We start from the raw sequence: 24,544 nt of genomic DNA on the forward strand, positions 1-24,544 counted from the left end.
TCATATAGCCCCTCCTACCCCCAACAGTGTAAACTGAGACGGCGCGGGATTAACTCCCTGTTCCCCCCCCAATAACAGGGACGTAGCCTCTGGCCCCTCCACATGGATAGCAGGTCTCCCTCTCTTGGACCATTCATGACTTGGCCAATATCCATGATCTTATGGACACCATGGTGAGATCAGGAATGTCACTTACCAGTTAGCGCAAACATTGGATGCATTGGATTGATAGAATTCCACGTCACTGTCAGTGTGCCTACCATTCTCTACTTTCATCACTACTATACGTTTCCATGTCTCCACCTAACTCTGTTGCCCCCTGGTTTGGGTTGAAATTGTGTGCAATTGGTTTCATCCAAAAACGTTAGCTTCAAAGGCCAGGGACTTAAGTTAAGTGCGCCGTGAAAGAGCTATTTTCAGTTCTTAAAAATCCAATTACATTTTGAGGGAATCCTCTGAAATGCCCCAATGGGCGCCCCAAACGGTCGTGTCAGAGCAGAGGTTAAAGCCACTACTCCATACCTTGCTTCCTTCTTTCCTTCCTTCCTTCCTTCCGGGAGTAAAAGACTGAGAGAAAGGTGTCCTTCTCTGACCCTCAGTCCCCTGTCGGCGACGCCTCTGCCACTGCTATGCCTTCATTAGCATAACGCGCTTATCGCTCCCCGTTCGCCCACACCTTGCCCTGTTGCCTAGCAACCCCAACATCTGCATGGCTTATCATGGGGGGGTTCTCTCCCTTCCCGTTTTTTTTGTGTGCCTTTTCGAGGGAACGGCCACCTGTGTTCCCCAATACAATAACCAACCACCTCTGCAATTACATTAAATGCACTGTTGTAAAAATCTGGGGCCATATGGTGTCAAACTACTAGAGTAGGATCAGGTTTGACTTTCACATTTCAGTCAGTAAGATTACTTAAACAGGGGGAACCTGATCCTAGATCAGCACTCCTACTCTGAGAAGCTTGAAACAGCCACTCAACAGTGCATTGAGTGTAACTACAGAGTTTAGATGGTGATTGAATGGTTGATTATTGTGTTGGTAATTGTGTTGTCTGTTCTTCTTGGTTAAAGACTAGGTCCTTCCTTCCGTTGTTGCACTGCAGTGCCTGAAGACTCTACAAGTTAGCGTTGTAGTGACAAGACCGTAAGTAGAAAACATGAATAATACTGTAGATAGTAGCCTAGCGTGTTTCTATTTGTGGCTTGTAAATCACGTGTTTGCAGCACCCTAGTGCCTGCAGGCTGTGGTGGTGTTGTGATTTAGCCTCCTAGTTACTGAGAGACATGGAGGTCGGGGGGGGGGGATTAGCCCACAAGCCAATGGTGTAAAGGAGAAATTAATCAGCCCATAAAAACTGTATATGGGGTGTCGACACACACACACACACACTGTAACGACACAAACATGCTTCATACTGTACACACACACACACACACACACACACACACACACACACACACACGGAAATACCATGGGTATAAAAGGCACCAATAACTTACTGCTCCCCACTTAACTAGCAGAACAACAGGCGCTCAGGGAGCAATTCCAGAATCAAAAGGTGTGCACTAAGCCATCTAATGAGCGCTGCAAATAAGGGTGATATACAATGTGACATTTCTTTATTGTCTATAGCAGGTGATAGTCCTCCGGGGTCACAGTGACGGTTTTAATCCTTTGCCTTTCAACCGGCGGTATATAGTGCATCCGGAAAGTATTTGAACCCCTTCACTTTTTCCACATTTTGTTACGTTACAGCCTTATTCTAAAATGGATTCAATCGTTTTATTTTCCCCTCATCAATCTACACACAATACCCCATAATGACAAAGCAAAAACAGGTTTTTAGAAAGGTTTGCAAAAGTATTGCAAATAAAAACTGACATTTTGCATTTACATAAGTACTGAGACCCTTTACTTTGAAGCACCTTTGGCAGCCTCGAGTCTTTTTTAGGTATGACGCTACAAGCTTGGCACATCTGTATTTGGGGAGTTTTTCCCATTCCTCTCTGTAGATCCTCTCAAGTTCTGTCTGGTTGGATGGGGAGTGTCGCTGCACAACTATTTTCAGGTCTCTCCAGAGATGTTCGATTGGGTTTAAGTCCAGGGATCTGGCTGGACCACTCAAGGACATTCAGAGACTTGTCCCGAAGCCACTCCTACGTTGTCTTGGCTGTGTGTTTAGGGTCGTTGTCCTGTTGGAAGGTGAACCTCTAGAGCAGGTTTCAATCAAGGATCTCTGTACTTTGTTCCGTTCATCTTTCCCTTGATCCTGATTAGTCTCAGTCCCTGTCACATGAAGCTACCACCACCATGCTTAAGCCGGGGGGATGGTATTGCCAGGTGAAGAGCAGTGCCTGGCTTCCTCTAAACGTTACGCTTGGCATTCAGGCTATAGAGTTCTATATTGGTTTCATCAGACCAGAGAATCTTGTTTCTCATGGTCTGAGAGTCCTTTAGGTGCCTTTTGGCAAACTCCCAAGTGGGCTGTCATGTGCCTTTTAGTGAGGACTGGCTTCCGTCTGGCGACTCTACCATAAAGGCCTGATTGGTGGAGGGCTGCAGAGATGGCCGGGTTCTTGGTCACCTCACTGACCAAGGCCCTTCTCCCCCGGTTGCTCAGTTTGGCTGGGTGGCCAGCTGTAGGAAGAGTGTTGGTGGTTCCAAACGTCTTACATTTAAGAATGATGATGGCCACTTTCTTCTTGGGGACCTTCAATGCTGCAGAAATTGTTCGGTATCATTCCCCAGATCTGTTCCTCAACCCAATCCTGTCTCGGAGCTCTACGGACAATTTCTTCAACCTCATGGCTTGGTTTTTGCTCTGACATGCACTGTCAACTGTGGGAGCTTAATAGACAGGTGTGTGCCTTCCCAAGTCATGTCCAATCAATTGAATTTACCACAGGTTGACTCCAATCAAGTTGTAGAAACATCTCAAGGATGATCAATGGAAACAGGATGCACCTGAGCTCAATTTCAAATTTCATAGCAAAGGGTCTGAATACTTTCCATATGCACTGTAGTGATAGCAACAAACAGGGTTGTGTTCAGTAGGGAGAAATTGTTTGGAAGCAGAGTGAAACAGGGAATAAGAATGCACATTTTTGTTTCCAGTTTCAAAGCGATTTGCCCCAGTTTACCGTTCTGAACAACAGGGCAGGCCAAAAAATATATTCGTAACATTTTTGTATTTTTTTTGCAGGATGACGTTGTGCACAATTTTTGGGGACCCGTTTTGGCTCGTGAGCTCTACTTTCAAAACTACTGGCTGAAATTATACAAAACCTTTTTACGCATCTTTAAGTGATTCAATAAAAACTATTGTTCACCCAAAAAAAGTATGACAGTTCTGTAATTCCTAGAGTTTAACTTTATATAACTTACAGTTATATATGAATGTGGGTCCTGCATGTGGTCAACATGAACTTTCAAATCAAATGTGGCTTCAGCATGCGGTTTCCAGTAGCTACCTGTGCGGGATCTGCCTGGGCGATGGCAGCTGCGGTTTTCAGGGCCAGTCTGCAGACGTCCTGCTGACCGGTGACCACCAGGTGAGCCACGGTAAGGGTGAGGGGAGACGGGACGCGCTGGCTCAGGGGCAGGGCCGAGGTCACCGCCAAGAGCCACTCGCTAGCCGCCACCGGGTCCCCTGTCACCTGGCGTAGGACCTGGGTGGCCACCAGCAACTCACTGGACCACGGGCTGAGGGGTAAGGCTAACTGGGACACCTTCTGGTAAAGAGTAGGAAAGAGAGTGGGGATAAGGGGGAGATGAAGGTTGGAGGGGGTTGGCAGAACTATGGGTATAAAGACCATATGCTAACAAGAATGCAGGGCATAATATTTACAGTATGACACACGTACTGTTAACTTGGCATATTTCATTGCTTGGCATTAATCATTGCTCCTCTCACGCACGTCATAAATAAAGGCCAATCTGGAGGTAAATCCCACTTCCAGTTTTTTGTGAGTAGGCCTTTATAGAAATTAACCCTAAAAAGTGCATTTGTTTACCTCAGCAGGCTTGGAGGACTCTCTCTGCGCATTCTGTAGGAGGCTCTGGGCCAGGCTCTGGTTGCGTGTGTGTGTGCGGGAGTCCGTCAGGGGCTCCATGAGGGATGAGCAGGAGAGGACCTGCAGGAGAGGCAGCACCAGCACCGGGGTACCCCAGGGGGGTCGCTCACACTCTGGGGGGGCCAGACTTAGGGCTGCAGGGGGTAAAGATATCATCATTAAGAGAGTTGGGGTGTAGGGATGGAGAGAGAGGGAGAGGTAAGTGTGTGGATAGCCAGAGGCAAGTATAGTGGAGAGAGACAGACGGAGGTGCATGTAGGGAAGGTAGAGAAAAGAGAGGCAAGTGTGGGGAGGGAAAGAGTGTGGAAGAGTGAGACAGGTGAGAGTAGTAGAGAAAGAGGCAAAACGAAAGTGCGAGAGAGGTGAGTTTAGAGGAGAAGAGAGAGGGACCAGTCTGTGTAAGCAGAGGAAGCTGAGAGAGAGTTGATACCCAGTGTAAGCAGCCCGGTCTGCTGGGACGCAGAGGCCTCGAGAAGGAGCAGAGCCAAGCCCACCATCATGTCCTCCACAGGGAACTCCTGGAAAAACACACACATGCACAGTCACACGCACGCACTTTCGAGGAAGTGAGAATACAAACTGACAACCCCCCTCCTACCCCCCCAACACAAACACACAGTCTTCGACCCCCGGAGGAATCTTTGGAGCTGTATGTGCTCCCAAACCAATGCTTTGAGGAGATTAGGATCGCACCGCGAGGCGGATCTGGATACATTGAGCGGGAGCTGTCGACAGAATCCTAACAAACCTCCACAGCCACAGGCAGACAAACAAGCTAAAGAGCTGCTGTGCTTTGTGTCTGTCTGTGGGGAAACGGTTTGCTGGGGGTTCTTCCTTCTCAGAAATATAACATAACCATAAACAGCGGCAACGTCTGAAAGAGCGTGAAGCAAGAGGCTGATCTCATTAGAACCCACACAAACTGTTTACTGATCTGTGCAGATGAAGGAGATGAAGACAAGGTGAGGAAGCCATTTTAAACTATTTTGGCTTGTCCGGCTGGCTCACCTCTGTGCGGGTGGGGAGGAGCTGGTGCAGTAGTTGGAGTAGTGGTCTGCAGTCTCCGCTAAGCTTCAGACTTAGCTGACAGGCACACAGCAGCTGCAGGGCCAGCTGGGCCCTCTCACTCCCCCAGTCGGCCACCTCCAGAGCCGGGATCATGGCCTCCACGAGGCCCCGCAGCTCCAACACTGCCTCCACACTGTCCACCTGAAGATGGAGACATAACACAGGCCGCATCAATGATCATACCATACCTGCTATGTTGTGTCTTTCACATGTGCTGTGTTGTGCTATGCTATAGTGGGTTCACAGGTTCATGTCTACACTGTAAATGGTGTGTTTCCTCAAAGAAACAAAAAGGAAAATCAATCTCGTCTCACCTGCATGTGAGGAACTAGCTCGTAGAGACAGCGAACCAGGCTGTGGCATACCACAGGGCTCTGTCCCGGGTCCTCTTCAGTTTCCTGGTCTTTCTTCTTTTCTTGGTTGTGATCCCCCGGCTGGGGGGGCAGTAGGACCCTGAGGAGGCTGTGTCTGAGCAGAGCGTACTCTGGCAGCCGCTGGGGCTCACAGTACAGGTAGCGCAGGAAGGGGGCCAACATGGTCACGTACGCAGACTCACCCCTACACGTGTTATATGCATGCACACACACAGGAGAAATGTGTGTTAAACACACACTTGCACGTCCATGTAGTAAAATGTAACTGTAAAGCATATTTAAAAGTAGATAATATCACGCCTCGAAGAAGAACACAAATCAAACAGGTGAACTAGCTGACAGTCATGTCATGAGTTATGGAGGACGCTCCAGCTGAACGACCAGATGACTTGGACATGTTTGAAGGCCGAGCAGTTCGGCCTCACCTCTAGTTCGTTCCCGGGGCTGGCCAGGGAAGGAAACCCTTTAGCTAACCTGTCAGCGGCCCGCTGGATGAAGTCGTCAATCTCCAGCAGCAGAACGGGCCAGCAGTCAGGACGGTTCTCCAAGACGATGATGTATGGATGGGGGCTGCTCCTGTAACATATTAATTTATTTGTTTGGCTTTGCTTTGGGATACTGGTAGGTATGCAATCTCTATGGATGTGTGGAGATGAGTTGTTTGCTCACACGCTGTAAATAAATCATTAAAATTAGTGTGCATCCCAAAGCGGCAACCTATTCCTTATGTGGTTCACTACTTTTGACCAGAACACTATGGGCCCTGGTCAAATGAAGTTCACTATGTCGATAATAGGGTGGTTAAATAAACAATCATTCATAATCAATTATCCCATTTGTTTATCCGTCTTCCTTCATCTCATTTAGCTGACAAGGCCAACGCAAAGCAATCAAGGTTTCCGGTTTCAAGTCCATGTGAAAAGTCCTGGAGTTTAGTTTAGTTTGAAAGCTAATGCAACACATACGCATGAATATATAAAAAACAGGAAAAAAGACATTTGGATATTTGGTTTAATGTATTCTGTGCCCTTATTTAGATATGTCATTATATTACAGGCCAGTGGGTAATAGTGCAGATATTATGGCCAGTTCGTTGTGCTCATAGTCTTTCCCTGAATGAGTGTGAGTCTAGCAGAAGCCTGGCCTTGAAGAGGGGTGTGACTGACTGATGCATCTGGGCCTCATCAACTAAGAGTTTCTCAGGCAAATGTTCTTCTGAATAAGTTAATGTTGAGGTAAAAGGCTGTTTACACAGCCACCCTAAATCAGATTTTCTTTCTATATCCGATATCTCTTTCTGACCCTCCACACACAGTTTTACATGTGACCCATATCAGATTTGCGCATTCACACTGATGTAGCATTTGAAGTAGCACACAGATGCAATGCTCATTTCCCATCCCTGTTCCTTAAAAAGTTGGTGGTTGTCATGGTAAAGGCAGGTTGTGCGCAATAAGAAACACATCAGAGGAAAAAAAAATCTGATATGAGTGCCCTGACAGAGGCCGCATATGGAGGATAGGGTTTGTATCAGAATTGAGATCCACATATGGAAGTGGTATATATTGGAAGTCAAAAGATCAGATTCCATGTGGTTTTTTGTTGTTGTAAATGTTTACACATTTTGCACAGTTTAGATAGGTATGAGATATGCAAATAATTGCCAAAAGACCAGAATTGGACTGCTGCATAAACAGAACTAACATCCTAAAATGACCACAGAACTCTGAATTAGGTCAGATAACAGTCAGCAGCTTAATCTTTTGTCACAAAATTGTTTCACCGAGATGTGACCTACCCCTCAAACAATATAGTCACATTTAGATGTAATAATTAGCTAAGAATCTGTCTTAGTTGGAAACAAGCCAAATAGTCTTAATATAGGTCTATTACCTTTTAGTCCATCTTAAACAGATATTTTTTTGTCATGCTGAGCCTTAAAAATGTGCATAACCAGAGGCTTTCAAATTTCTTCGGTCTACAAAGCTCTGTGTAACTTGGCAAACGAGTTCTTCTTCTGATCTGCCCAAAGTGTACATAGATTCCTCCAGGACAATGGATACACTTCACCACCAAGCTTCAAAAAAGGTTGATGTGGGCAAGTCCTATGCCTCAAGCAAAGGCTAATGGAGCTCAGGCAAACAAGAAAGCAGCTCACATAGGAAACCTCTCAACCCAGCAAAGTCCCCTGGCAATGCCTTGAAATGGCCTGGCTGTCATTGTAACAGGATCTTACCTTACCTACTGTCAGACTGGACAACAAAAGAGAGGGGGCACAAAAACATTACGAGGACGACTACCAAAGCCAAAGAATCCTTTAACGAGGCTAATGCCTGCCCTCGCCCCTCATCCCAGTCTTCACCCTGCCGCCTGGGGGCTGGGGCAGAGCTGGCGTCAGGCAGGCCGCGCCCAGCCTAAGAACTGGCCACCGGCCGACTGGCGAACAGAGGGGCTGTGGTGCTCCTGGTCCCAACAATCCACAATGACGTTCAATTAGGTCAGAAAAGGAGCTCCAGTCCAGATTCTGGCAGTGTAGTTGTAAGTGGGAAATGGTTGACTGTCTTAGTGGTTAAAGAAAAGCGGGTAAACTCTGAACACCGGTGGAGCTGAAGAGGGCAAAGGCTCTTTTATGAAAAGTGATTCATGGATTACAATAACGAGGATATAGCATCCCACTCTTCAGAATCTGAATGTGTAAACCAACCTGAAGTCTACCTTTTAAGAGAGATTGGACATGGCCTTTGAACAAGACAAAGGCCCAGGTTAAAACAACACACTTGTGGCAGGGGGACATTGCCTGCAGACAGACAGGCGTGATTGTGACCACTGCCCCACGTCAATCATTGCATGCGCCACTGAGTGCCTCCAACACCGGAGGAAGGACGTCTCTCGCTCTCCCTCCCTCCCTCTTTCTCTCTCTCGTGTGACTGACCAGCTTGCCTGCCATAGTCTCTTGCGGAACAAAGCATCCCCCTTCCCTCCACATCCCATGGCGTAATCTGTCTGACTATCTCTCTATCCCTCTCCTCAGGTTCCCCGTGGTTCGTCTCAACCGCCAGTTCAATGCGGCCTATCCATCAGGCCTTCTTTCTCTCCAGACAGGCCAGACAGACCCACCATTACCTGCTTTCACAGCCAGACAATGGAGGGAGCAGGAAGCTGACAAGACTGACCTTGCTACCTTGCCATTGTTGAACTGCAAGTTCATTGGCAGTGGCAGAATAAAGGGCGCTGGGTTGGAGGGTAGCGGGGCTTTAAAATCAAAGTTTGTCGTCTTCAGATTTTAAAAGTGGTCTGAAGTCCACATCCCACACCATTGGTTGTGTAGATACACTATACCAGGCTATATGGCTGAAGTTATAATGAATGGAAAAGATTTGGAAATTAGATAGTGTTTATCTTTTCCATTCATTTGTGATTGAGGCAAACAGCTGGATCTAGCCCACATAACAGATGGCGTGCAACATGAACACACCTCCCCCATTAGACCAGTTAGGACACGTGTCAAACTTTTCCACAGAGGGCAGTGTCTGCGGGTTTTCACTCCACCCTTGTACCTGATAGATTAATAAAGTCATTAATTAGTAAGGAACTCCCCTGACCAGGTTGTCTATGTCCAAAAACCCGCAGACAATCGGCCCTCCGTGGAATGAGTTTGACACCCGAGTTGAGGTCTGAAATTGTCAGACTAATTTTAAGTGTCCCTTTACAGCTAGAATTCTTAAATACAGCATTTTATATATTTAAAAAAAAAATAGAAATGAATGATAAATACCCATTTATTTTTGAAGAATAAATCAAATCGAAGTTTGTCACGTGCGCCAAATACAACAGGTCTGCTTACTTACAGGCTCTAACCAACAGTGCAAAAAAGGTGAAGTAAAGAAATAGTGAAAAATAACAGTAGCGAGGCTACATACAGTAGCGGGGCTAGATACTGGCACCGGTTGGTCGGGCTGATTGAGGTAGTATGTACATGTAGATATGGTTAAAGTGACTATGCATATATGATGAACAGAGAGTAGCAGGAGCGTAAAATACACTTGTCTTATGAGTTTAGTTCAACTGTTGTATCCTATCAGAACCCAAAATATACTTTTGTTTGACTCCAAAGTTTGTAAACAAACACGGTATAGCCTCAAAACATGGTTCAAACTACAATGTTGATATAATGCATGGTCAGTCCTTGCATCCATAGCTTTGTCTATGAATTTGAGAGCAGTTACATTTCTCCAGCTCCATTTTTCAGCTCCATTTTTCTCCAGCTCCATTTTTACAAAACAGGGATGGGTAGAACACTTTGTTACTGTTATAATTAAGGACTCTAACTTTAACTGCCCAATTAACTTTGAACTGTCCTTTTAAGAACCCACCAGTCTGGCAATGTGTGCAGGTTACGCTGACTCCCAGATGAACTAAGATCACACAAAAGGAGGTGGGGGTTGGGGTGAGGGAGACACGACAGGGCCTCACCGGGAGAAATGTATACAAGCTTTAGTGCCACACCAAGTCGGAATCGGAAATCGTCGGACGCCCTGGAAATGCAGCTGAACTGAAGCCTGTCTGGTTGGGTGGGACCGACACGGTTATGGGGACAGACAAGACAGATACAGGACGTGATCCTGGGAGAATGGCGCTCGTTTTCGCACCGGACCTCCTGAACACCCCCTCCTTCTGGTCCCGCTGGGTGGTTAAGTGGCTTAGTGTCTCTGTGGAAGATTGAGCGGGGCAGCGGCGGGCAGACGGTCAACAATGGGCACCTCGTGGGCATTCTTCATTAATCCCGCAGCATTTACAATCGCCCAGCAGAGCCAGGCGCATCCACCAATGGCGGAGCGAGGCTGTCGGCCCGGCGGCTCCACCCTGCTGCCCCAGGCACATTCATCTTCTCACCAGGGAATGACAGGGAGTGAGACGGAGAAGAGACGTAAAGAGGGGGAAAAGGTAACAATAAAATGGAGGGAAATATAGAGAAAGGGGGGAGGTATAGAAAAAGAGATACACATATGGTGAGAGAAAACAACAGGGATGGAGAAAGAAAGAGAGAAAAGATAGGCCTAGCTTGCATCTGTGTCTTTTTACCCACCACTCTAACTGATTTCGGGGGGCCCCAGGATCTTGGCAGAGGTCCACATCAAAGACTGGGGTATGGAAAACGAGGACAGGGGAGGGGGAGGATTCTCTCTACAGGCTTTGAGAAAAGCATCCATTTCTGCCCTGGATATACAGTAGCTAAGAGTTGTGTACATTTTACAATGACATTTTTGCCATCTAGCAGACAGTGTTATTTAGAGAAACTTAGAGTAGTGAGTGCATACATATTCATACTTTACTTCATACTGGTCCCCCATGGGAAGCGAACCCACAACCCTATCGCAAGCACCATGCTCTACCAACTGAGCTACATGGGACTGTATTGACTTGTCCCCAGAAGGATTCCCCTGCCCTTGGTGGTTGACACCCATTCATTCTCAAAACTGGAATAGCCATGTCCATCTTGGAGAGTTGTGTGCTGGCTAGCTGGCTCAAGGTGCAGCCTAGGCTGCTCAGATCACTATTGAAGCATCTAGTGGCAGTAGATATTGGCCCTTTTGTACTTTGATGCGATTCCCTACCCCCCCAACTCATGCACCTCATTCCTGACACCTTAGGTGACTGCTGAGGTGTCATGATACATGATTCATCAATCCACTATGCAATTAAATCAGAGCTGGGCCTTAACAGCCCATTGGCATGGGTTGATGTTACCCAAATGAGATATTAATCATTATCAGCAGGATGGCTCAGCCAGAGGACAATCCTATGGAAGGGATCGGTATACTAACTTCCTAGCATTTCTCCACAGGGAAATAATTCTATGCTTCCCAAATTAAACCCTATAGTGCACTACTTTTGACCAGCCCTGGTTAAAAGTGGTGCACTAAGGAATAGGGTGGCATTTGGAATGCCGAGTCATGATCTACAGCCCCATAATTGCAGTAGAAGGCAAAGTACTCCCGTATTACTATGATATCATCACAGCATTTCTACTGCTGTACAATAGCCTAAGATATACTCCGAGTTGATATTCACGTAATAAGAAATTCCCCTCGACCACAACTTGGGGGAAACAACCATTCTTTCCCATTCACCCCCATGGTAAAATATTTTTGGGGTTACACAGAATGAGAGAAAAAAACATCCCAAAAAGCTGCTGTGTTGTTCAATGTACATGTAACCAGGTCAAAAATCCTGTGAGAAGAGGCTTCAGGCTATTCGGTGTGGGAGAGAGTGAAATGTGGGGACTTTGTCCAAGTAGGCTACACCTAGCTATGTGTGTGGAAAACATTTCATCACAGGTAAGACATTTAACTTGTTTAGTATAGCCCATGTGTAACTCCACTCACTACTTGTAACTGTATAGTCTGTTAGTTTGTGTCGTTGGTTTTGGCTAGCTTAAATGTTCCAGTCGGTAGCTAGCTAGCTTGCACTCACTCATGTGGCTGCTAGCACCTTCATGAAAAGGGGAATGAGGGAAGCCCTACAATATAGTGTTTTTCTAAGTAGCATGAACTCTCTGGAGCAGGCAATGTCGAAAAGGAACCTTTATACATGATGTACTTTTCTTAAATGTAGTTTTGTAATTGACAAAAACAAGGAGACAACAAGATAATTGCGTTTGAAAAGGGTCAAGTTTCTACTGTGAGCCAATGGGGTAACCTAGGTAACCACAGGTTGTTTTCCCCACAGGCGTTCTAACACCGACTGGGACTATTACTACTCAGAAAAAGTACTATTATGACCTCATTGTAGCATTTCCATGAAAACCCAATAAGACGTTTGGCTACCAATGTACTACATCTGTAGCATTTTCATGACTTCATTAGGATCTTAGATTACTATGATGATATCAATGAAGTATTTCCACAACTAAATAACGACTAAGATATTACAATGACATTGTAGTGGTCCATGACCTTACAGCGGAGTAACTCAGATATTACTACTACTACTACTACTACTACAGATGCAATTATGACATAATGCTATTCGGAGTACAACAAAAGTTATAACAATGTTATTATTACTACTACAGATGCTATTATGACAATGTTATCATAACAAAAGAAAAAAACATAACTACTACAGATGTTATGACATTGCGCTATTATGACTATTACAGATGTTATTCTGACAGGGCGAGATGTTATGACAGGTTTTATTATGACTGCTACAAGGTATGACATGTTATTTTGACTACTTTAGATGCTATTATGACCACCACATGTTATTATTACTACAGAAGTCAATCGAACAACGCTATCATGACTATCCACAGATGTTATTACAACAGAATGGTATCACTACCACTGCAGAAAAATGTTATAATAAGCATTATTATTATTCATTTAATTTGTAAAGCGCTTTTCTCAACCCAAGGCACACAAAATAATAAACAGCAGCAACAATCCAAAACACAGAAAACAAATCAAAGCGATATACAGCTGTCGCCAGATCCGGAGGACATGAGAACAGAAATAGCAGAGGTCCTTGAAGGCTTTTCTGAACAGCACAGTCTTGAGCTGTGCCTTAATGGGGGCCAGAGACTCTGCAGCCCTAATAGTGTCGGGAAGTGAGTTCCACAGCCTGGAAGCCGCGCAACTGAGAGCCCTGTCACCCGTAGTTATTAAGTCTGCTGCGGGGCTGAAGGGAAACAGAACAGGAGGAGCGAAGGGTGCGTGTGGGGCAGGAGGGTAGAATGAGGTCAGACAGGTACTTGGGTCCAGAGTTGTGGATATCTTGGTAGGTGTGAACCAGGATTTTGTCGTCGATGCGTGACCATATGGGGAGCCAGTGGAGGTTGAACTGTAATGTGCTCGCGGGGGAGGTGTGGGTGAGCACGTGAGGACCCGTTGGAGACATAATTGTAGCCTGTTAAGGCACTTGGCAGATGCGCCAACAAAAAGGGAGTTACATGGGAAAATTTGACATTGGTCAAACTCTTGATGTGCGCCTCAAACGAGAGCTGACTGTCAAATATCACACCCAGGTTTGCGAACCTGACTGGAGGGGAGGACCTTGGCATCATCAATATTGAGGCTGTAGCTGCCGATGTTGGTAATGATAGTGCCAATCAGGACAACCTCTGTCTAGTTGCAGTTTAACTGCAGGAAACTCAACTGCATCCATGTTTTGATGTCCTGCAGGCAGCTGACCAGGAGTGCAGTGCCATTGGCAGTGTTTGTGGAGACATAGAGCTGTGTGTTGTCAGTATAAAAGTGAAAGCCCAGTTCGTGTTTCCTGAAGATGTTCCCAGTGGCAGAATGTGGATACAAAACCGTAGTGGCCCCAGTACGGACCCATGTCGGAGCACAACTCTGTCTGACTCACTAGGACTGATGGCTACAAACTAGTAGCGATCAGTGAGATAGGACCTGAACCAGTCCAAGACAGTGTCTGACAGGCCCTTCTCCATGCAGTCTAGCAGGATGGCATGGTTGACTGTGTTGAATGCTGCACTGAGGTCCAGCAGTCAGAGGATGCTGGCAACCCCAGAGTCAGCATTCATGAGGTCATTAGTGACCCTTACCAGGGCAGTCTCAGTACTGTGTCTAGCTCTAAAACCCAACTGGAAGGGCTCAAGTAGGTGGCCAGATGGCTTTGGAGTTGGCTACACACAGCACGTTTGAGGAGCTTACTCAGGAAGGGCAAGTTGGAAATAGGCCTTTAGTTCTGGAAGTTGTCAGGGTCAGATCCAGGCTTTTTAAGTATTGGTGTGACTGCGGACAGTTTGAGCTGAATGAGGGACACACCCAGTGATGAGGGACTTGTTGATCATTTCTGTGAAGGCTCCAGAGCAGGTAAGCAGGTCTTGACAAGGGAGGTGGTGATAAGGTCTAAGCAAGTGGTGGGCCTCTTTGTCCTAACCAGCTTGGTTGCATCAGCTGCAGTGACTGTGGTGAAGGTGGAGAACCTTGACTCAGGGAGCATAGGACTTGGTAGCTCAACTAAAGAGGCTTGGGAGGTCAGGAAGGTGCTATTCATGTTTTAAAGTTTGCTTTGGAAGAATCACAGGTATTGATTGCACCATTCTGGGAAGGCTGAGGTAGCGAAATTATTCACAGGTTGGAGGTAGGGCTGTTATGGTGACCGTATTACCGCCACATCGGCGGTCACGAGTCAATTTCTACGTGACTGTGTAGTCTCGGTAATTAGGCTTCTCCAAGCTCTGATGCTGCTGCTGGTCAATAGTAGCCAACCAAGCTTGCTAATCACCTGGTACTCAGCACTCCATTGTCCCATTAATCACTCGAAAATGTAATCAAATACTTCATGAGAACCCAGTAGCTCATGTTACGCAACATTTCTATAGACTATGCAATTAAAAAATATAGGTTTGATGGCCTCTATTAAAAAAAAGGAGGATACCAACAGTTTTCTATAGGCTAGGCCTACTATACTTATTTCTCAACTTTACTAATATTAAGCACTTTGCTTCTCTGTACAACAGGAGTGTAGCCTACCTGGCTGGCATGAAAGGAACCACGGGAAAAGATGACATGTATGTTTTCCCCTGACCATGTTTTGAGACAGTAGCGTGACAATGGTCCATTCTAAATCAAAAACAAATTCACACATATATTATTTAGTACATGTAAAGACAACATCAAATCAAGAATAGTCTGATTGGTGACAATATTACCCTATCACTTGTGAATATCCTATCACCAGCTTGAATGCAGTAATGCAAGAAACAGCGCATGCCTTCCCCCCCCCCCCCCCCCAGACTTTTTCTAAATATAGTTGCACATGTAGCTTATCCCAGATGTGTATAGTGGCCAAATTACTTCTTAAAATGAAGCTCATTCATTTGCTTTACAATGGGTGTAGAGCCTAACTGGCACACACACACACACAGTGGGAGTTTCAAGTTCGGGGAAGATCATTTTCACCATAAAAATGCATGCATAATCAGATTCGTGGTCACTTTTGAGAATGGTGTTTTCCCGCTAATTGATTGCATTTTGGAACATTCGTACTTACAGCCTACTGCCGTGTGCGCATTGCTGCGCTTATAATACTGAAGAAAGCCAAATAGTTCATCTACATTTTAAGCTAAATGTTCTCATCTGTTGCATCAGCTTCACTGTTAAAAAAATAATAATAATGAAGCTAGTGATTGTATTAATTTGGGATCCATAGCATCTTACATCTGTCCCAGACTATGTTTGGAATATTTATTTCTCACACAGAATAGGTCAACTTTTGTACTATGGCGGATAGTAGATTGACATAGGCTAGTGCTTTTGCTGTTCGTTAGGCCTACTCATCTTTTTGGATGACAAAAAGTAAATGTGGACAGTTCTTCCAATATCTTCAATATGCGCCTCGGAATTCGATAAGGACACGCGCTGGTTGCGTCCCCGATGTGTCAATTCTGATAAGAAATAATGCTTCGGAGCACGCAGCCGGGAGAAATAATGATTATATTCAGCCCAAGGACACAACGGCCACTGGCCGGAAAGGCATGGATTTGTTTAGGGGGCATTACGGTTACACAAAGGAGATGCCGCCGGGAAATTCGAGGCTTTATCAAGTGCTTGTCAAATTGATGAGAGACTGATGAAGTGTGCAGCCTGCGCAAAAAAACAACAAAGCAGAGCTCATGCTTTTCATGCAACTTTTTTCAAATCATCATTTTACAGTCGCATCATGCAGCCTTAGAACGTATTAAAAATCAAAACATATAGCCTAACATTTGTATCACAACTACAGTTGCGTAAATAACTATAAATGAAGCAAATAGGAGTACCTGTTTCTTTGTTAACTGCTCAACACAGAAAAGACACATGTGCACACTCCTCAAATCATTGAGAAAATATCCTTTCTATTTTATTCAGATATGTTCAAATTGTATTCTTCATACTATGAAATAATATAAAATAATGCCATGGAATTCTAAGCAAATCTGGCCTGCTAAATGAACAAGTGTAGCCCACAGCCATAGCCAGACAATGGCCTAACATAAGGACAACACATCTGAAATAGATCCAAAGAAAGATGATATGAAGCAAATGTAGTCTAAAAATAAATAATCGTGTAGGCTATATTAAATGGATTTATTAGATGTTTTAAAATGTAGATGTTCCAAAGGTCTGCATCAGTGGCTTGTAGTCTATGAGTTGAAGCCAGGGGATGCTAATTGTGTTTATGTTAATTAACGGTCAATTACCGAGAGACCGGCAGTTATTTGCTTGACAATCACCGGCTGACAACATTTCATGACCGCCACAGCCCTAGTTGGAGGAGCTTGCTCACAGTAGAGAACAGCACCCGGGACTTACTACTGCTGTTGCTGATCAGTTGAGAATAGTAGGATGTACGAGCTGCATTTATGGTGTGTTGGTATTCTTGCTGATATTGCTAATAAACTCAGCAAAAAAAAGAAACGTCCCGTTTTCAGAACCCTGCCTTTCAAAGATAATTTGTAAAAATCCAAATAACTTCACAGATCTTCATTGTAAAGGGTTTAAACACTGTTTCCCATGCTTGTTCAATGAACCATAAACAATGAATGAACATGCACTTGTGGAAGGGTCGTTAAGACACTAACAGCTTACAGACGGTAGGCAATTAAGGTCACAGTTATGAAAACATAGGACACTAAAGAGGCCTTTCTACTGACTCTGAAAACACCAAAAGAAAGCCATATAATAAATTGCAATGTCCGTACTGTGAGACTCCTAAGACAACGCAACAGGGAGACAGGACGGACAGCTGATCATCCTCGCAGTGGCAGACCACGTGTAACACCTGCACAGGATCGGTACGTCCGAACATCACACCTGCACGACAGGTACAGGATTAGAGTTCGACCGATTAATCGGAATGGCCGATTAATTAGGGTCGATTTCAAGTTTTCATAACAATCGGAAATCTGTATTTTTGGACACCGATTTGTATTAAAAAATATTTAAAAATTAAAAAATGTACACCTTTATTTAATCTTTATTTAACTAGGCAAGTCAGTTAAGAACACATTCTTATTTTCAATGACGGCCTAGGAGCGGTGGGTCAACTGCCTCGTTCAGGGGCAGAATGACAGATTTTCACCATGTCAGCTCGGGGGATTCAATCTTGCAACCTTACAGTTAACTAGTCCAACGCTCTAACCACCTGCCTTTCATTGCACTCCACGAGGAGACTGCCTGTTATGCAGTAAGCCAAGGTAAGTTGCTAGCTAGCATTAAACTTATCATATAAAAAACAATCAATCATAACCACTAGTTACCTACACATGGTTGATGATATTACTAGTTTATCTAGCGTGTCCTGCGTTGCATATAATCGATGCGGTGCGTATCGTTGCTCTAATGTGTACCTAACCATGAACATCAATGCCTTTCTTAAAATCAATACACAGAAGTATATATTTTTAAACCTGCATATTTAGCTAAAAGAAATACAGGTTTAGCAGGCAATATTAACCAGATGAAATTGTGTCACTTCTCTTGCGTTCATTGCACGCAGAGTCAGTGTATATGCAACAGTTTGGGCCGCCTAATTTGCCAGAATTTTACATAATTATGACATAACATTGAAGGTTGTGCAATGGAACAGGAATATTTAGACTAATGGATGCCACCCCTTACGCAAAATACGGTTCCGTATTTCACTTAAAGAGTAAAGTGTTCATTCAGTATTGTAATTGTCATTATTACAAATACATTTTTAAAAACTGCTTTTTTTGGTCCTCCAATAATCGGTATCGGTCGTTGAAAAATCATATTCCGTCGACCTCTATACAGGATGGCAACAACAACTGACCTAGTTACACCAGGAACGCACAATCCCTCCATTAGTGCTCAGACTGTCCGCAATAGGCTAAGAGAGGCTGGACTGAGGGCTTGTAGGCCTGTTGTAAGGCAGGTCCTCACCAGACATCACCGGCAACAACGTCACCTATGGGCACAAACCAGGCAGGACTGGCAAAAATTGCTCTTCACTGACAAGTCGCGGTTTTGTCACACCAGGGGTGATGGTCAGATTTGCATTTATCGGCGAAGGAATGAGCGTTACACCGAGGCCTGTACTCTGGAGCGGGATCGATTTGGAGGTGGAGGGTACGTCATGGTCTGGGGCGGTGTGTCACAGCATCATCGGACTGAGCTTGTTGTCATTGCAGTCAATCTCAACGCTGTGTGTTACAGGGAAGAAATCCTCCTCCCTCATGTGGTACCCTTCCTGCAGGCTCATCCTGACATGACCCTCCAGCATGACAATGCCACCAGCCATACTGCTCGTTCTGTGCGTGATTTCCTGCAAGACAGGAATATCAGTGTTCTGCCATGGCCAGCGAAGAGCCCGGATCTCAATCCCATTGAGCACATCGGAGGGTGAGGGCTAGGGCCATTCCCGCCAGAAATGTCCGGGAACTTGCAGGTGCCTTGGTGGAAGAGTGGGGTAACATCTCACAGCAAGAACTGGCAAATCTGGTGCAGTCCAGGATATGCACAGTAGTACTTAATGCAGCTGGTGGCCACACCAGATACTGACTGTTTCTTTTGATTTTGACCCCCGCTTTGTTCAGGGACACATTATTCCATTTCTGTTAGTCACGTCTGTGGAACTTGTTCAGGTTGTCTCAGTTGTTGAATCTTGTTATGTTCATACACACATATTAAGTTTGCTGAAAATAAACACAGTTGACAGTGAGGACATTTCTTTTTTTTGCTGAGTTTACATCTGCGCATATATAGTTAGCCTAGTTTTCTTATACGGTTGTTCTATACGACGGCCAGTTGCTTTGAAAGAGCGTAGCTCTTCAGTGTACCAGGGAGGCGATTTGGAGAAAGACACCATAAAATGTTTTCAAAGGAGCAACTTCATCCAGTATGGAGGCCAAGGGAGTGTTGTATTAAGCCAGAGTCAGTAACTGGCAGGTAGAGATCGATTTAGTAAGCTGGCCAGTGTTTACAGTTTTCAGACTTCTAAACTGAATGCAGCGTTTCTTGGGCCGAATGAGTAGAGGAATAGCTAGGGTGAAGGTGATTAAGTTTATGGTCGGACAGCCCTGACACATTTCCTTCCAATTTGGCGAGATCCACGCCTGTGGAGACTAGGTCCAGTTTATGGCCTTTCTTGTAGATGGCAAAGTCCACGTGCTGTTGGTGTCCAAAGTTGTCCTGGACATCCGCCAGGCCGGTAGAGAGACAGCAGTCAGGGGAGACGACATGTATGTTGAAATCACCAAGCTCTAGCATAGCTTGGGCTCAGGGATGTTAGTAGCTCAGATAGTTCAGCAGGAAAGTTAGGGAGGCCAACAAATTAACACAGACAGTACTGATACAGAGCCATTGATCTTGAAAGGCATTCATTCAAAACAGGACAGCTGGTACTGCAGTAAAATCACAGTGCTGTCAGTCCTGCAGATTACAGCCAATCCGCCACCCTGTCCGGATGTGCGAGGACAGTCCAGGTAGGTGTTGCCAGATGGAGGGAATTGGTGGAGGGATATGTACTCATTGGGCTGATGCCAAGTCTCAGTGAGAAACAGAATGTCTAGACCTCTATCAGTGATGATACCATTCAGTAGTAAACCTGTGTTGTTTATGGACCGGGACTTTAAAAGCCCCAGTTGTGCATGATGTGTGCACTCGTAATCCGAGCAGTACAACAGACTTAGTTTGTTAATTAGTCTCCTACCGCCCCGTCATCTGCATTGTTTCCGCAAGATCCCGTCTTGCTTAATTAAGGCTGTTGCTCAGCTCCCTGCACAGGGTTGTTTTAATATGTTAAACATTTCTGAGAAAATCTTGGGTGTAGTGAGTGATAGTTGCTTCCATTTCTGTATCTTTTGGTCCAGCCTTTGGTCCAGTAGATGGGAGATGAGATAAAAAAAGAGATGAGGATCAAGGATGATCTGAGCTGGTTACTGAATCCAAAAAATGAGCTAGTTGATTGGAGAAGTAGTCAAATACAATATATATATATACAGTGGGGCAAAAAAATATTTAGAGCGGCCACCAATTGTGCAAGTTCTCCCACTTAAAAAGATGAGAGGCCTGTAATTTTCATCATAGGTACACTTCAACTATGACAGACAAAATGAGAAAAAAAATCCAGAAAATCACATTGTAGGATTTTTAATTAATTTATTTGCAAATTATGGTGGAAAATAAGTATTTGGTCACCTACAAAAAAGCAAGATTTCTGGCTCTCACAGACCTGTAACTTCTTCTTTAAGAGGCTCCTCTGTCCTCCACACGTTACCTGTATTAATGGCACCTGTTTGAACTTGTTATCAGTATAAGACACCTACCTGTCCACAACCTCAAACAGTCACACTCCACTTGCAGAAAACGTTTGACCTCTGTCATTGCCAACAAAGGGTATATAACAAAGTACTGAGATAAACTTTTGTTATTGACCAAATACTTGTTTTCCACCATAATTTGCAAATAAATTCATAAAAAATCATACAATGTGATTTTCTGGATTTTTTTCCCCTCATGTCTGTCATATTTGAAGTGTACCTATGATGAAAATTACAGGCCTCTCATCTTAAGTGGGAGAACTTGCACAATTGGTGCTGACTAAATACTTTTTTGCCCCACTGTATATACAAAAGTATGTGTGGATTCATCCATTTCAGCCACACCCTTTGCTGACAAGTGTATAAAATGAGCACACAGCCATGCATCTTCATAGACAAACATTGGCAGTAAAATAGCCTAACTGAAGAATGGAATGGCCTCACTGACTTCCAACGTGGCACCGTCATAGGATGCCACCTTTCCAGCAAGTTAGTTCATCAAATTTCTGCCCTGCTAGTGCCACCCCGGTCAACTGGAAGTGTTGTTATTTGTGAAGTGCAAACATCTAGGTGCAACAATGGCTCAGCCACGAAGTGGTAGGCCACACAAGCTCAAAGAACGGGACCGCCAAGTGCTGAAGCGTGAAAAGAAAGTCTGTCCTCAGTTGTAACACTCACTACCGAGTTCTAACTGCCTCTGGAAGCAACATCAGCACCAGAACTGTTCGCCAGGAGCTTCATGACATGGACTTTCATGGCCGACCAGCTTCACACAAGCCTAAGATCACTATGCGCAATGCCAAGTGTCGGCTGGAGTGGTGTAAAGCTCGTTGCCGTTGGACTCTGGAGCAGTGGAAAAGCGTTCTCTGGGTTAGGTGGATCCCAGGAGAACGTTACCTGCCCCAATTCATAGTGCCAACTGTAAGATTTGGTGGAGGAGGAATAATGGTCTGGGGCTGTTTTTCGTGGTTCGGGCTAGGCCCCTTAGTTTCAGTGAAGGGAAATCTCAATGCTACAGCATACAATAACATTCTAGACGATTCTGTGCTTGCAACTTTGTGGCAACAGTTTGGAAAAGGCACTTTCCTGTTTCAGCATGACAATGTCCCTGAGGATAAAGCGAGGTCCATACAGAAATGGTTTGTCGAGATTGGTGTGGAACCTCATCGAACACCTTTGAGATTAATTGGAACACCAACTGCGAGCCAGGCCTAATCGCCCTACATCAGTAATGCTCTTGTGGCTGAATGGAAGCAAGTCCCCGCAACAATGTTCCAACATCTGGTGGAAAGCCTTTCCAGAAGAGTGGAGGATATTATAGCAGCAAGGGGTGCCCATGATTTTGAAATTAGCCGTTCGATGAGCAGGTGTCCGTCCACATACACTACATGACCAAAAGTATGTTAACTAATTTAACGTTGTTGGTAACATTTTTAGTTCTGTGTTCAATACTTGATCAGCTAAATGTTGATAAAACAATGCACATAGAAAACACTTACAAATAACTAAGGATACATTTGCAGGAGTAAACTACCAAGGCTACCACTATACGCCATGGCAAGCATGGAATTACCTGAAGGAGTAGTGATAAGTGATGTGGACTCAAAGACCCGCACTCCACTCCAATCAATAGTCTCACACTCAGAACCTAACTTGATGTTATGAATCAAAAGTAGCCAAGACATCTTTCCTCATGTGGTCACAGTAAAGTTGAGAAATAGAGCGGTGTGTATGGTCCTATTTGGCCCGCAAAGTCATACCACAGGAAAGAAAAAGAAAAAGTGGATTAACCTGATGGAGTGGGGACAAATGAGGTGGACTAACCTGATGGAGTGGGGACAAATGAGGTGGACTAACCTGATGGAGTGGGGACAAATGAGGTGGACTAACCTGATGGAGTGGGGACAAGTGAAGTGGAATAACCTGATGGAGTGGGGACAAGTGAAGTGGAATAACCTGATGGAGCGAGGACAAGTGAAGTGGAATAACCTGATGGAGCGAGGACAAGTGAAGTGGAATAACCTGATGGAGCGAGGACAAGTGAAGTGGAATAACCTGATGGAGCGAGGACAAGTGAAGTGGAATAACCTGATGGAGCGAGGACAAGTGAAGTGGAACAACCTGATGGAGGGAGGACAAGTGAAGTGGAACAACCTGATGGGGCGAGGACAAGTGAAGTGGAACAACCTGATGGAGCGAGGACAAGTGAAGTGGAACAACCTGATGGAGCGAGGACAAGTGAAGTGGAATAACCTGATGGAGCGAGGACAAGTGAAGTGGAATAACCTGATGGAGCGAGAACAAGTGAAGTGGAATAACCTGATGGAGCGAGGACAAGTGAAGTGGAATAACCTGATGGAGTGGGGACAAGTGAAGTGGAATAACCTGATGGAGCGAGGACAAGTGAAGTGGAATAACCTGATGGAGCAAGGACAAGTGAAGTGGAATAACCTGATGGAGCGAGGACAAGTGAAGTGGAATAACCTGATGGAGCGAGGACAAGTGAAGTGGAATAACCTGATGGAGCGAGGACAAGTGAAGTGGACTAACCTGATGGAGTGAGGACAAGTGAAGTGGACTAACCTGATGGAGTAGGGACAAGTGAAGGGCGTTCCTTTGTCTCGCTGGTCCGCTTGCACCTGGAGAAGCCTTCCTATCACTTTTATCAACCCCTGCACATTCCTGTTCATAAGAAGCAGAAAAAAATCAATAAGGCCAGGAGTATAACTAGCAGTTTACAGAAAACCCAGATAGCTTAGGACTATACTGTGCAGAGGACATTACAGGGATACTTTGGGATTTTGACAATGACGCCCTGTATATACATCCCCAGAGTCAGATGAACTTGTGGATACCATTTTTATGTCTGTGTCCAATATGAAGGAAGTTAGAGGTAGTTTCGTGAGCAAATGCTAACTATCATTAGTGCAATGACTGGAAGTAGATACTTCCAGCCATTGCGCCAACACTAGTTAGCATTGGCTCACAAAACTTCCTCTAACTTCCTTCATACTGGACAAACTTTGCTGTGGGGTTGTGGAAGCTGTAGTCAGAGATTTAAGCTATCCGATTGGCCAGCGCAGTAGGAGCACTTGATTTATCTCTCCTGGTCCGCCGGGTAGGCAGAGTTTGTTTCTTCAGACAAATAAAATAGTTCAAAATGGGAACACTTTGCCTATCCAGCGTAGGGCTTCTGAATCAAGTGCACCTACCTAACAGTGAAAGACTAATAAAAAAAAGACTGGAGCTCAAGGCTTTATCATTGGCTTTTCTACAGAAATGTTTGGCGATAGACTATGAATGCCTTGAAGATTGACTAGTTGATCGGGATCAACCGGTTGGTGACCTCTGCAGTAAGAGAAGTACACTGTACACTTGTACAATGATATTAGACGGCGCATGCGATAATATCAGAGATGGGAAAGGTCACAAACTGTTTGGCGTTCCATTTCCTGCTGCGCTGGCCATTAGCTCAGCACGATCAATAGCTCAAAGTCAGCAGTAGCAGCAGCCTGGCGAGTGGCAAAGACAGCGTGTCCCCTCCTCAGTGAAATTAGGGCCCAAGGTGTTATGAACAAGTCAATGCCAACAGGGCAGAGCGTTCAGATTCCAATACACCACCATCATTCAATGTGTTTACCATTGTAACAGACCTGAATGAATTTGGTTAACAACAACAACAACAAAAAAAGGGAATTTAAAAAATAACATACTCAATGTCATACAGTGAATG

The 24,544-nt window shown here is 44.9% G+C and overlaps 1 protein-coding gene across 2 annotated transcripts in view; it reads right to left on the reverse strand.

Moving 5' to 3' along the window:
* The window catches only part of focad (focadhesin), a 70,173-nt gene that overhangs the window by 40,715 nt on the left and 4,914 nt on the right, over window positions 1–24,544 (reverse strand). Inside the window, exons 5-11 of one of the 2 annotated variants that reach the window (XM_029674576.2) lie at window positions 23,395–23,493; window positions 5,991–6,092; window positions 5,457–5,700; window positions 5,083–5,283; window positions 4,505–4,592; window positions 4,015–4,208; window positions 3,472–3,729 (exon numbers count right to left, since the gene is read on the reverse strand). In XM_029674576.2, coding sequence (XP_029530436.2) covers window positions 3,472–3,729; window positions 4,015–4,208; window positions 4,505–4,592; window positions 5,083–5,283; window positions 5,457–5,700; window positions 5,991–6,092; window positions 23,395–23,493 — 1,186 coding nt within the window. Of the gene's footprint in view, window positions 1–3,471; window positions 3,733–4,014; window positions 4,209–4,504; window positions 4,593–5,082; window positions 5,284–5,456; window positions 5,701–5,990; window positions 6,093–23,394; window positions 23,494–24,544 lie in introns of both variants that reach the window. The other variant, XM_029674575.2, reaches the window with a different exon arrangement.

This window comes from Oncorhynchus nerka, linkage group LG12, assembly GCF_034236695.1.
Source record: "Oncorhynchus nerka isolate Pitt River linkage group LG12, Oner_Uvic_2.0, whole genome shotgun sequence".
NCBI classification, from domain to species: Eukaryota; Metazoa; Chordata; class Actinopteri; order Salmoniformes; family Salmonidae; genus Oncorhynchus; species Oncorhynchus nerka.